Source organism: Equus przewalskii, chromosome 23, assembly GCF_037783145.1.
Source record: "Equus przewalskii isolate Varuska chromosome 23, EquPr2, whole genome shotgun sequence".
In the NCBI taxonomy this organism is placed as follows: domain Eukaryota; kingdom Metazoa; phylum Chordata; class Mammalia; order Perissodactyla; family Equidae; genus Equus; species Equus przewalskii.
Window position 1 is genome coordinate 1,241,939 of NC_091853.1, and position 11,558 is coordinate 1,253,496.

The 11,558-nt window shown below is 50.6% G+C and overlaps 1 protein-coding gene across 2 annotated transcripts in view; it reads right to left on the minus strand.

Moving 5' to 3' along the window:
• Positions 1 to 10,822, minus strand: part of PM20D1 (peptidase M20 domain containing 1) — a 35,758-nt gene extending 24,936 nt beyond the window's left edge. The window contains exons 1-6 of one of the 2 annotated variants that reach the window (XM_008524562.2): positions 10,527 to 10,805; positions 5,125 to 5,211; positions 3,025 to 3,257; positions 2,283 to 2,369; positions 817 to 950; positions 401 to 520 (exon numbers count right to left, since the gene is read on the minus strand). In XM_008524562.2, the coding sequence (XP_008522784.1) occupies positions 401 to 520; positions 817 to 950; positions 2,283 to 2,369; positions 3,025 to 3,257; positions 5,125 to 5,211; positions 10,527 to 10,695 (830 nt within the window). In that variant the 5' untranslated portion in view covers positions 10,696 to 10,805. Of the gene's footprint in view, positions 1 to 400; positions 521 to 816; positions 951 to 2,282; positions 2,370 to 3,024; positions 3,258 to 5,124; positions 5,212 to 10,526 lie in introns of both variants that reach the window. The other variant, XM_008524561.2, reaches the window with a different exon arrangement.
• Positions 10,823 to 11,558: the final 736 nt, after the last annotated feature.

Sequence of the window (11,558 nt, forward strand, 5' to 3'; positions counted from 1 at the left end):
GAAAACCCAGGCAGAGGTGAGCTCCGCTGTCACAGACCCTGCTGTCCTCACCCACAGCCAGCTGCCTTTACTTGTCTTTCTTCTTTTGCGGGGGCAGGTGGAAAAGTCACACAACTCTGCCCGTCATAGCCATTTTCGATTTCTGACTCCTGTTCTGCACTTTGCACTCCTCCAGCTACCTGATCCAGCTTTCCCCTGCTGGTCTTGCCTGCCATGTGGACACATCCCCTGCTGTGTCTCCCCGTTGCCTGGGTGCTGCAGCCCTCTCCTCCCTGAGGCCCCACCATGGCTTCTCAGCCAGCTTCAGGGCGGGAAGCTTAGCCTCTTCAAAGTCAAAGTGAGAAAGTGCCAGGTCTTCCACGGTGAGTCTGGCAAGGGAGCAGGGCCGGGAGCCGCTTACCGGCTGACAGCAGCTGCGAGGATGCCAATGCTTGTCTCCTCTGGAGGAGCTGAAGAGTGGCCTGGAGTCATGTTCACTTGCAGCTCGAGGTTAAGCATACCCTTCTCTGAGACGGCAACCCTGCAGGAGAGGATCAGAGAGGGCCCTCCTGACTTCTTCCTGCCCTGAATTATGCCATGGCCCACAGGCCCGTCTGCACAGTGGTCTAGGGGGCTGGGAGATCGGCTTCATGCCGCTTAAAAATATCTAGACTAGAGGAGGAAGGGACGGGGGAGCCCAAACTTGGCTGAAGCTCAGTGACTAAAGCAAGAGGAATTAAAAGAAGCTGTCTCAGCATAGCTCACAGATCCCAGGCTGCTGTCATCTCACATGGGGTGAGAATGCCTTCCAGGTGGGAGACAGCGTGCTTTACTCACATGGCAAAGGGCTTCTTGAGGTTGGGAACGAGACCATCTAGGATGAAGCTACCCTCGTCCACGATGAAGGCCAGCTGGATGCCCCTCGCCTGTAGCAGGGCTGAGATCTTCTGAGCTCCATTCGCCCCTGACACCTGCAGACATGGCCCCCAAAGCCACAGTCCTTCTCAGCCAGACCTCCAAAGACAGCTAGTGGACCCCTTCAGCTTAGCAAGGGGCTCCAGAACCGCGCCGCCCAGTCTCCTTCCTGCGGGACAGGGTCGTAGACAATCCTGCCTCAGCTAGAATCCTAGAATGTCAGAGCTGTAAGACCCTTCATTTCACAAATGAAGAAACTGGGACTAGGAGAATGAAATGACTTTCCCAGGGTCAAAGTAAGTGGCGTCACTGGAAATAAAACACATTCATTGAGCTGTCTGTTAATTCTCTTTCCATCACACCAGTGTTTCTCAAGGTGTAAACTGATGGCCCACCTGCGGGCCTCTGATATATCAGGGAGTTTGTCAAAAATTCAGGTCTACGCAAATCACTAAGTGAAAGAAGACAATATGAAAAGGCTACACACTGTCTGATTCCAACTATGTGACATTTTGGACAAGGAAAAACTATGGAGACAGTAAAAAGACGCGTGGCTGCCAGGGTCCGGGAGAAGGAGACGGATGAACAGAGCACAGAGGGTTTCAAGGTCAGTGAAAATACTCTGCATGATACCATAATGATAGATACATGTTGTTATACACTTATGCAAACCCACAGAACACGGGCCGGCCTGGTGGTGCAGCGGTTAAGTGCACGTGATCTACTTCAGCGGCCCAGGGTTCCCCGGTTCGGATCCCAGGTACGGACACAGCACCGCTCGGCACACCATGCTGTGGCAGGCGTCCCACGTATAAAGTAGAGGAAGATGGGCACCGATGTTAGCTCAGGGCCAGTCTTCCCCAGCAAAAAGAGGAGGACTGGCAGCAGATGTTAGCTCAGGGCTAATCTTAATCAAAAAAAGAAAAGATAAGAAAAAAAAAAACCCATAGAACATACAACACCAAGAGTGAACCCTAATGTAAACTATGGACTTTGGGGGATGATGATGTGTCAATGTAGTTTCATCAGTTGTAACAAATGTACCACTCTGGCGGGGGATGTTGATAATGGGGGAAGGCTATGCACGTATGCGGGTAGGAGGTATAAGGGAAATCTCTATACCTTCTTCTCAATTTTGCTGTGAACCGAAAACTGCTCTAAAAAAGTAAAACCCTTTAAAAACAAATTCAGATCTAGGGCCCAGGGCCCAGGAATCTGCATTATGGTCAAGGGCCTTAGATGGTTGGCACACAAATACACACAGAAGTCAGCAGACCACACCACATCCTGGAGACCCTGCAGCTGGGGAGCAAACTGGACTAGGGTGAAGCCCTCCCCCCACCACCAACAGGGGTCCCAGAGATAGACGTGGGGTGAACAGGCTCCACCTCTTCATCATGGCCCAGAGCAATGAAGAAGGACCTTCGGGGGACGTAGCTTCTGATCAGCAGGAGCTCCAAGGCCTGCAGAATTGCCTGTGGGACAGAAGCACAACAGAAGAGGGGAAAGGCTTATTATCTAAGTGGGGACACCAGGGCATCAGAAACATTCAGCTGCCTGCATCAGGGCTGGTGGGACTAGGATCAGACAGACTCTCTTTATTTTTATTTATTTATTTTTTTGCGAGGAAGATTGGCCCTGAGCTAACATCTGTGCCAATCTTCCTCTATTTTGCATGTGGAACGCCACCACAGCATGGCTTGATGACCAGTGTGTAGGTCCCCGCACAGGATCCAAACCCGCAAACCCTGGGCCACTGAAGCAGAGCGCGTGAACTTAATGACGACACCACTGGACCGGCCCCCAGATAGAGTCTTTACAGAGAACAAATTCATAGGGTCCTGGGGGAGAGGATGTAGGGAAGCACAGCTCTGCATAAAAACTTTCACTACCTGGAGAAAACATAACTTTATCAATGTCAGAGCTGGGAAGGTCCCTGGGGATCATCTACTCTAATGCCTACTGCATCGTTGAGAAATCAAGGTCCAGAAAAGGAAGCGAGAGGCTGACGGCTGGAGCCCACATCTCCTAGAGCTAAAGCTCATTCTACATAGCCTCCTGCCTCCCAGGGGTCAGCCAACTGCCCCCATCCTGAGGGCCCCAAGGCAGAGGGAACACGGCATTTCAGACCATGACAGAGTTCTTGTTGTCCAGTGTGCCTCGACCATAGATGAAGCCATCACGCTCCAACCCAGAGAACGGGGGCACCTCCCAGCCTTCATCAGGGGCAGGCACCACGTCAATGTGAGCCAGCAGCATGTAGGGCTGCAAGTTGGGGTCCGAGCCTTGGACAGTGAACAGGTGGCTGTACTCTCCCACGACTTCATGCTGGATAAAGCTGGTTTTGAAAACTGTAGGAAAGACTAGAGGCAAAGGGATAAAAAGCAGGGAGAGAAAGCCAGATTTAACAGTTTCCTTTGGTTTTCTTACCATTTGATGAAAAGTGCCTTTTTTTGCTGAGGAAGATTTTCCCTGAGCTAACATCTGTTGCCAATCTTCCTCTTTTTTGTGTCAGCCACCACCACAGCATGGCCACTGACAGACAAGTGTTATAGGTCTGCTCCTGGGAACCAAACTTGGACCACTGAAGCAGAGTGCCACAAAACTGACCTCTAGGCCACCAGGGCTGGCCCCATTTTTTTCATTTTTAAACATGCAGCCTCCTTTAGGAAGCCCTCTGGGACAAAGCCAGACTGATTTGTGATTTGCCCAGATGACCGTGGAATTCCTCTTCCCTGTATTTTCATGTGCTGTAACTATGTACTAACATGCACATCGGGACGCAACCACTATGACAGTCAATAGCTCAAGATCTGGCTTTGTCCAACCTGTAACATGTTAGCACAAATACACGTTACAAGGCTGTGCAGACTATGGGTGTGTTAAATTTTGAGCATAGTAGGCCCCAGTATCCAACCACCAACCAAACATGACTCTTAAATGTATTAAAAAAATTAGAGATATTTTTCTCACAAAAAACTGTTGGGGGGCCATCCCGGTGACAGAGTGGTTAAGTTCACATGCTCAGCTTTAGTGGCCCGGGGTTCGCAGGTTTGGATCCTAGGCATGGGCCTACGCACCTCTCAGCAAGCCATGCTGTGGCAGTGTTCCACATACAAAAAATACAGGAAGATGGGCACATATGTTAGCTCAGAAAGAAGGAAGATTTGCAACAGATGTTAGCTCAGGACAAATCTTCCTCACCAAAAAAAAAAAAAAGTTTGGGTTACATGGAGATAAAAGATTGTTCTGTCTAGCACAAGGACACACTTCTCTGTGCAGGTGTAGATGTTCCCAGGGTCAACAATTCGGGTTACAGATAGGTCTTAACACAGGTGGCCTTAACTATATAGGAGAAAGAACTTTTATTTCTCTCTGGGCTTTGTTGGAAGAATCCAAATACCTCTGTGGATACCTGAACAAAAACCGCAAGAAGAAAATGCTTTTATCTCGTCCGCCAGCTTCTCTAGTTTACTGTCACTGTATATTGATTTCCCTGTTTGTAAAGATTTCCAGCCCGGCCTCAGCCTGGTGCTGGGGACGGACCCCAGATCCACCCAGCCCAGAGCGTTAGAGCAGGGCTACCTGCCGCGCTGCGCCTGACAGCTGGGAAGTGGCTGTTTCTCATTTGATTTAGGAAGATGGCCTCACTACTGCCCAGGAGTTTTTCATGGCGGGGGCGGGAGGCTGTTCCAAGTCTCCTTGTTTTCCCTCGACCCATCGTTCCTCAGCTCCTGGGTGGTGGGGCGAGGGCAGAAGACTGAAGTGACAGCTCCCAGTCACTGCCCGGCAGCTCAGAAACATGCCGGTGATGAACCTTCAGCAGGGCCTGCGCAGGCGGGGGGCCTGGGTGCGTGTACAGAGGGAGGGCAGGGAGGAGCATGGGCCTTGTTCTGGAAACTTGCACAGGAAGAAGGAATTCTTAGTCCTACCTTTTGATTATATCATATTTATCAACCGACGCATATTTAGGACAAAGATTGGGAGAGTTCAGACTCCAGCCCAACAGCTGCATGCCTTAGTTCTTCAAAGGGCAAATTCAGAGTTTGTAGTCTGCCTCCATTCTCACTCCTGGATGCTCCCTTCTGTACCCCCTCACTACAGACGCACTCAAAATAGGCCCGTGGGAATTAGACTGCCCACTGCTCAGTCACAAAATAACCTTTATCGCCTTGTAAAAGAATCGTGTCCGCATGCTACCTCCCACCCCTTCCACAGCTTGTGGCTAACCTTCATGGATGTATTCTCCAAACTCAGCCAGGGCTGTCGTGTTGAACTCGTTGGGGCTGAAAGACACTGTTGGAATCTGGATAGCACCTGTCAGAGTCAGATCGTCAGAGACGCAAGATTGCAGATGATAACAACCACTGGTTTTCCCACAGCCCTCTGCGCAGAAGTAGTTCTTTTGCATTCACTATCTTATTGCGGAGGGCAAAACCACCCCGTGAGACAGGCACTGCTGTCTTCCCTAATTCAAAGGAGGGAAACAAACTTAGAGAGGTCAGGCGAGCTGCTCAAGACGGTCCAGAAACAAGCAGCAGAACCGAGATTTAAACCCAAGTCTTTGGGGTTTATTTAGGCTGATATGGTTATCTTTTTTTTCATTTCAATTTTCTTTTAATTGGTAACACTTCCACTCTCTCTCACTCTTTTTTTTAAAGATTGGCACCTGCGCTAACATTCTGTTGCCAATCTTTTTTTGTTTTTCTCCTCCCCAGAGCCCCCTGGTACATAGTTGTATGTTCTAGTTGTGAGTGCGTCTGGTTGAGCTATGTGGGACGCCGCTTCAGCATAGCCCAATGAGCGGTGCCACGTCCGCGCCCAGGATCCGAACCAGAGAAACAGGTTTCGCCGAATCGGAGCGCTCCATCTTAACCACTTGGCCATGGGGGCCGGCCCCTAGGCTAATATGGTTCTTAAAGATAAAGCCCAACAAAAGATATGAATCAGTATTCGCAAAGAAGGGACACTGACTAACAAGACGCTGAGCCTCACTAGGATCAGGAACACAAGAAAATAATAAGGTAACACTTTACATCTAACAAGATATGTAAAACTGACAAGGATTTTAAACTGACAAGAATTATAAAACTGAAAGAATTATAAAAACAGATAATATCAAGTATTGGCAAAGATGCAGGGAAACAGAATCCTTTATCACATTGAGATCTGAATAGCAACTGGTGCTGCCATCACAAAGAATAACCAGGCAGGACTATAATTTACTGCACCTTACCGTCTCCTCCTGAGCGTGTATACTCAAGTCAATATAGGAAATTATATCCTAATCACTGTTATTGTCAGCCCCCAAGCTCTCAGTCACTCCCCCTCATTTAGAGGAGTTTAGCTCCTGGCTCCTGTCACTAACACTATGAAGGCAGTACCTGAGGGTTACTGTAAAAATTGGCGACTATCCTAATGACTTAAGTGGCTGACCTGTGCCCATGTAAAATTTATATATTAGAGACAGAGTCAGGAAGGAATGGATTAATTCATTCTCCATCACCCTCAGGCTTAAGGTACTGATTCTCTTCAAGCTGAATGCCATGATTTGCCCCATAGAGTAGCCATGGGCAGCAAACGTGGATTCATACAGCTGTCCAAGAAAGTTCCCGATGGAGAAGTGAATTTAGATCCATCCTTGAAAAAGAGAAAAGCACAAGGAAAAAAGGGCACTGACCAGAACTCGAGCTCACAAGCCGATGAAGCAACACACCCTGACGCGAGATCCCCTCAAGCCAGATCCCCTGCATCCCTTGTACACCTTCCCTATTCTGCCTGGCAGTAACAGGTGCCTGGTGAATGGTCCCCGAGGGAAAAGAACTTTAAGAGAGATGAAAGAAAAGGATCCATTACCTTGAAAATTCCCCCTGAACCTAGGGCAGCGTCCTACCCGTTGTTCCTCCTGTGGGGTTCCTATAGCAAGGGGTGATGGGGGCGTCCCCCGGCATTGCATCCCTTGTATACCTTCCCTGTTATGCCTGGCAGTAACAGGTGCCTGGTGAATGGTCCCCGAGAGAAAAGGAGCCATTACCTTGAAAATCCCCCCAATGGGGTTCCTGTAACAAGGGATGATGGGGGCATCCCTTGCATATCTTCCCTAATCTGCCTGGCAGTAATAGGTGCCTGGTGAATGGTCCCAGAGAGAAAAGGATAGAGAAAAACAGTGAGGAATTTTCCACCAGTCTGGGGGACATTCTACCCAATTGCATCCTGGAGCCGTTCTCCCAAGAAGGGGTTCCCATACTCAACCAAAGGTTAGAGTTTGGTGCTTTCCTTGAACCAGAGTCCCGATTGGGACTTTCCCACGGTTTGGAGTGTGGTCAGGAGCCATAGGGAGGGATACCACTCCAGCCTTGGGAAAGGAAACCTGCCATGGGAGTCTTGGAGATTGGCGACTATCCTAATGACTTAAGTGGCTGACCTGTGCCCATGTAAAATTTATATATTAGAGACAGAGTCAGGAAGGAATGGATTAATTCATTCTCCATCACCCTCAGGCTTAAGGTACTGATTCTCTTCAAGCTGAATGCCATGATTTGCCCCATAGAGTAGCCATGGGCAGCAAACGTGGATCCATACAGCTGTCCAAGAAGGTTCCCGATGGAGAAGTGAATTTAGATCCATCCTTGAAAAAGAGAAAGGCACAAGGAAAAAAGGGCACTGACCAGAACTCGAGCTCACAAGCCGATGAAGCAAGATCTCCTGAAGCAACATCCCCTGACGCCAGATCCCCTGAAGCAAGATCCCTGTACGGGCCACCAGAAATGATGCGGGGTTGGTGAGCCGAGAAGTCGAAAGAAAGATTTCTTGGACTCTCAAGGTCTGGCAGTAGTGCTCTTTTATTCAGAGAACAGTGTGGAATAGCATGAGGACAGGACCCACGGGCAGTAAAGAGCTGCTGCTGCATGGGGACACGACCCACGGGCAGTAAAGAGCTGCTGCTGCGTGGGGACACGACCCACGGGCAGGAGGAGCTGCTGCATGAGGACAGGACCCACGGGCAGGAGGAGCTGCTGCATGGGGACAGGACCCACGGGCAGGAGGAGCTGCTGCATGGGGACACGACCCACGGGCAGGAGGAGCTGCTGCATGGGGACACGACCCACGGGCAGGAGGAGCTGCTGCATGGGGACAGGACCCACGGGCAGGAGGAGCTGCTGCATGGGGACACGACCCACGGGCAGGAGGAGCTGCTGCATGAGGACAGGACCCACGGGCAGGAGGAGCTGCTGCATGAGGACAGGACCCACGGGCAGGAGGAGCTGCTGCATGGGGACACGACCCACGGGCAGGAGGAGCTGCTGCATGGGGACAGGACCCACGGGCAGGAGGAGCTGCTGCATGAGGACAGGACCCACGGGCAGGAGGAGCTGCTGCTGCCGCTGCAAACAAGGGTTGATGGGGCCGGCCTGGTGGCGCAGCAGTTAAGTTTGCACGTTCCGCTTCTTGGAGGCCTGGGATTCACTGGTTTGGATCCTCGGTGAGGACATGGCACCGCTTGGCATGCCACGCTGTGGTAGGCATCCCACATATAAAGTAGAGGAAGATGGGCATGGATGTTAGCTCAGGGCCAGTCTTCCTCAGCAAAAAGAGGAGGACTGGTAGTTAGCTCAGGGCTAATCTTCCTCAAAAACAAAACAAAACAAAAACAAAAACATGGGTTGAGAGTAGGGCTAAATTTAAGGCATAGGTATGTGAGTTATCTCTTTACAAGACAAGGGAAAGAATATGTAAAAAGAGTTGTTAAAATGGTATCAGGGCAGGTGGGGTCTGGTTATTGGGTGGTCCTATAACTTTAGATAAGAATCAAACCAGATCAAGTAAATGGCAGAAGCCACCACCTTAAATATTATCTTTAGCTAAAGACAAAGGAGGACATTGGTGGTGGGGGGAGTCAGCTACATGAGGTTACCAGACAAGCACAACAAGCAAGACTTAAGTCCTTGCCGTCCCCATTAAGAGTTTCTAGAGATAAGGTCATCCCCCCTTCCCCCTGGTGCAGAGAGGGAGACACCCCCCACAGATGGAGACTTCCCTCACAAATGCAAATATCTCTCATCAAAGGGCAAGCAAATTCCACTCCTCAGAGCCTCCTTCTCATCTGCAGTTTTTAACAGTAACCAGCCTAAAATAATCCTCATCAAAACCACCATCCCTTTGAGGACCCCAAGGAGCACATCGGCCTGGGATGCGGCACGAATGGGGCTCTGTGTGTCTGGTGTGCAGAGAGTGGGCTGACTCCTTCGGACGGCCCAGCAGACCAAGGCCAGCTACTTGGGCCCATGGCGCCTGGGAAGGGGTGGACTTTGGAGCTCCCAAACCAGCTCCTCAGTCCTAAATAGGCTCACCTTCTCCTACCCAGATGTTTCAGTTCCTCAACTGCCAACAGGCTCAGGCCTTGGGGCCGTGAAGGCCTTACACTCTTGTTCAAGAGTTCCACTGTCAAATGTGACCACCACTGGGAGGGGAGACACAATGAATTATGAGAATATCTCACCAGACAGCTAACCAAAAACACAGTGGAACAAATGCCTCCAGGGCAGCTTGAAGTCAAGGGAGGGCCTCTGAAGGAAAAACTTACTTCTGTACTCAGTTTTGCTAAGGATCAACCTACACCATAGACCATAAGCCAAGGTCAAAACAGATTAAATAAACCACCTACATGAGAGGCAGAGGCGAGAGCTGAGCTCAGGTTCTGCCCCTGCTAAGAGTTGCAAGCCATGCTGTTAGGAGTTCCCTACTTTAGGGTCCTATCTAGCTTTTGGTTTCTTCGTGCAAAGAGACTCCAGCGAGCAGCTGCCCAGTGCCTCTCAGAGAACTACTTATCCTGGACGCTTTGGGAAGGTCCTGCTCTGCTTCCCAGGCCTGTCACTCCAGCACACACACAATTTATGTTTAACCACGCGGGTGAGCTTTGCTCCCTGACCTGCCTGCACATGTCTATGTACGCAGTTTCTTTTAATCCATTGTTAATGAAAGCCTCAGGGTGAGGAAGGCTCCCATTGTCCCACAGGATCTAGCATTCAACAGAAACTTTTGTCTCGGAAAATGCAGATTCAGAAAATAAACGAGTTTTTAGCCTTGTTTTGAGGTCTAGGGGAGAGATGTCCTTTAATTAGGAGAGGAAATTAGGACTGTCCCACACTGCAGTAACATCCCACACTCCTTCTTCGAGCCATCTGGTGCCCAGTGGGTCCTATAGGCACTACATGTTTTCATCCAGTTCCCAGTCCTTGCTGTGGGGTCCTGGGAAAGACCATTTCACTGACTTAAGCCTCAATTTCCTGCCTCTGCAGATAAGATTAACATCCTTCAGTCTTAGGATATCCCAGAGATTTAACATAAGCGAAATCTTTCAAAGGTTAAAAATACAACTAAAAGGTGTTATAATCCTCGTGGCAAGCGGGGACAGGGCAGGTGACGGCCATGCGAATAGGGACAAAGGCAGGGAACACTGGAGGCCTCGGAAGCCAGGTCTGGGGGACGAGTGGCGCCCCCCAAGCCAGGGCACGAGGTGCCGGGGCTAGGAGCAGCGGCCCTTCTAAGTCAGGAGAGCAGAGTCACGGGTTGGCCCGAGGAGACAGGGACCTATACCTGAGAACAGGTGTGCGAAGAGGACCCAGGCTCACCTTTCAGTCCTTCCTTCATCGCGACGCGCTCCCCTTGGCTGAACTCAGAAGGGACTCGCGACGCCCTCTGAGGCTCCTTGCCCCGCAGGCCCTTCGATCTGGAGACGGCGGCGATACCTAGCAGCAGCACGGCCGCCAGGGCCAGCACGCAGACGTACCCCCGAGCCATGCTTCTCTCCCGGCCCGCTGCCGCCGCGCCGCCGCCGACGTCTGGCACGAAATGCCCAGCCGCGCTCCTCGTTCTGCCTCTGCTCGGATTCCCGCAACTGCCTTAGCCCCACCCCATTCCCAGACCCGGCCAATCATCGTTTGCCTGGGGCTGCGGGACAACCAATCAACGGGATGTCCTCGCCCCAGGCCCGCAAGGGCTGTTGGGGGTTGTGGTTTCTCGCCCTGGAGGCGGCGGGGTTGCACCAGAGGTGATATAGGGCTTCAGGCGAGAGGCGAGTCGTGTCTGTACTTGATCTTCTCCGTTGAGATACTTCAAAATCCCTTGCTATATGACAGCAAGTCAAATTAAAGGGGGGAAGAGCGAAATAAAATGAACGGAGCTTATGAGACCTTACTCCGCTTCTCGCTTCCCCTGAAGCTTAGGACTGGACTACCATTCCTCCAGGTTCCGTGGGGGAGCTCTCCAGGCCCCTGGCTTGACTTCATTTGAAATCGGAACAGTATTACTCTGTCTGTAGACATTGCGGTTTTCTTTATGAGTTTGATTGGCCTGTAATTTTTCATTTTTGTGCTGTCCTTTCTCGGATTTGGTATCAAGTGAACAGTAGCCTCAGAAATCGAATTTAGAGAATATGGTAGAGATTTCTAGCTGCCCCCAGTATCCATTGCCCGTGCTTTCTAAGTAACAGGAATCCTGAGTTTGAGCTCAACGCACTGATACTCAGCTAAAAGACCACATTTCCCAGACCCTTTCAGCCAGGTTTTGCCGTGTGACTAAGTTTGGAGAATCAAAGATAAGCAGAAGTGTGGTGTGTGAGTCGAGGGAGTGTCTTTAAGGACGTCTTCTTAAATCCTTCCTGC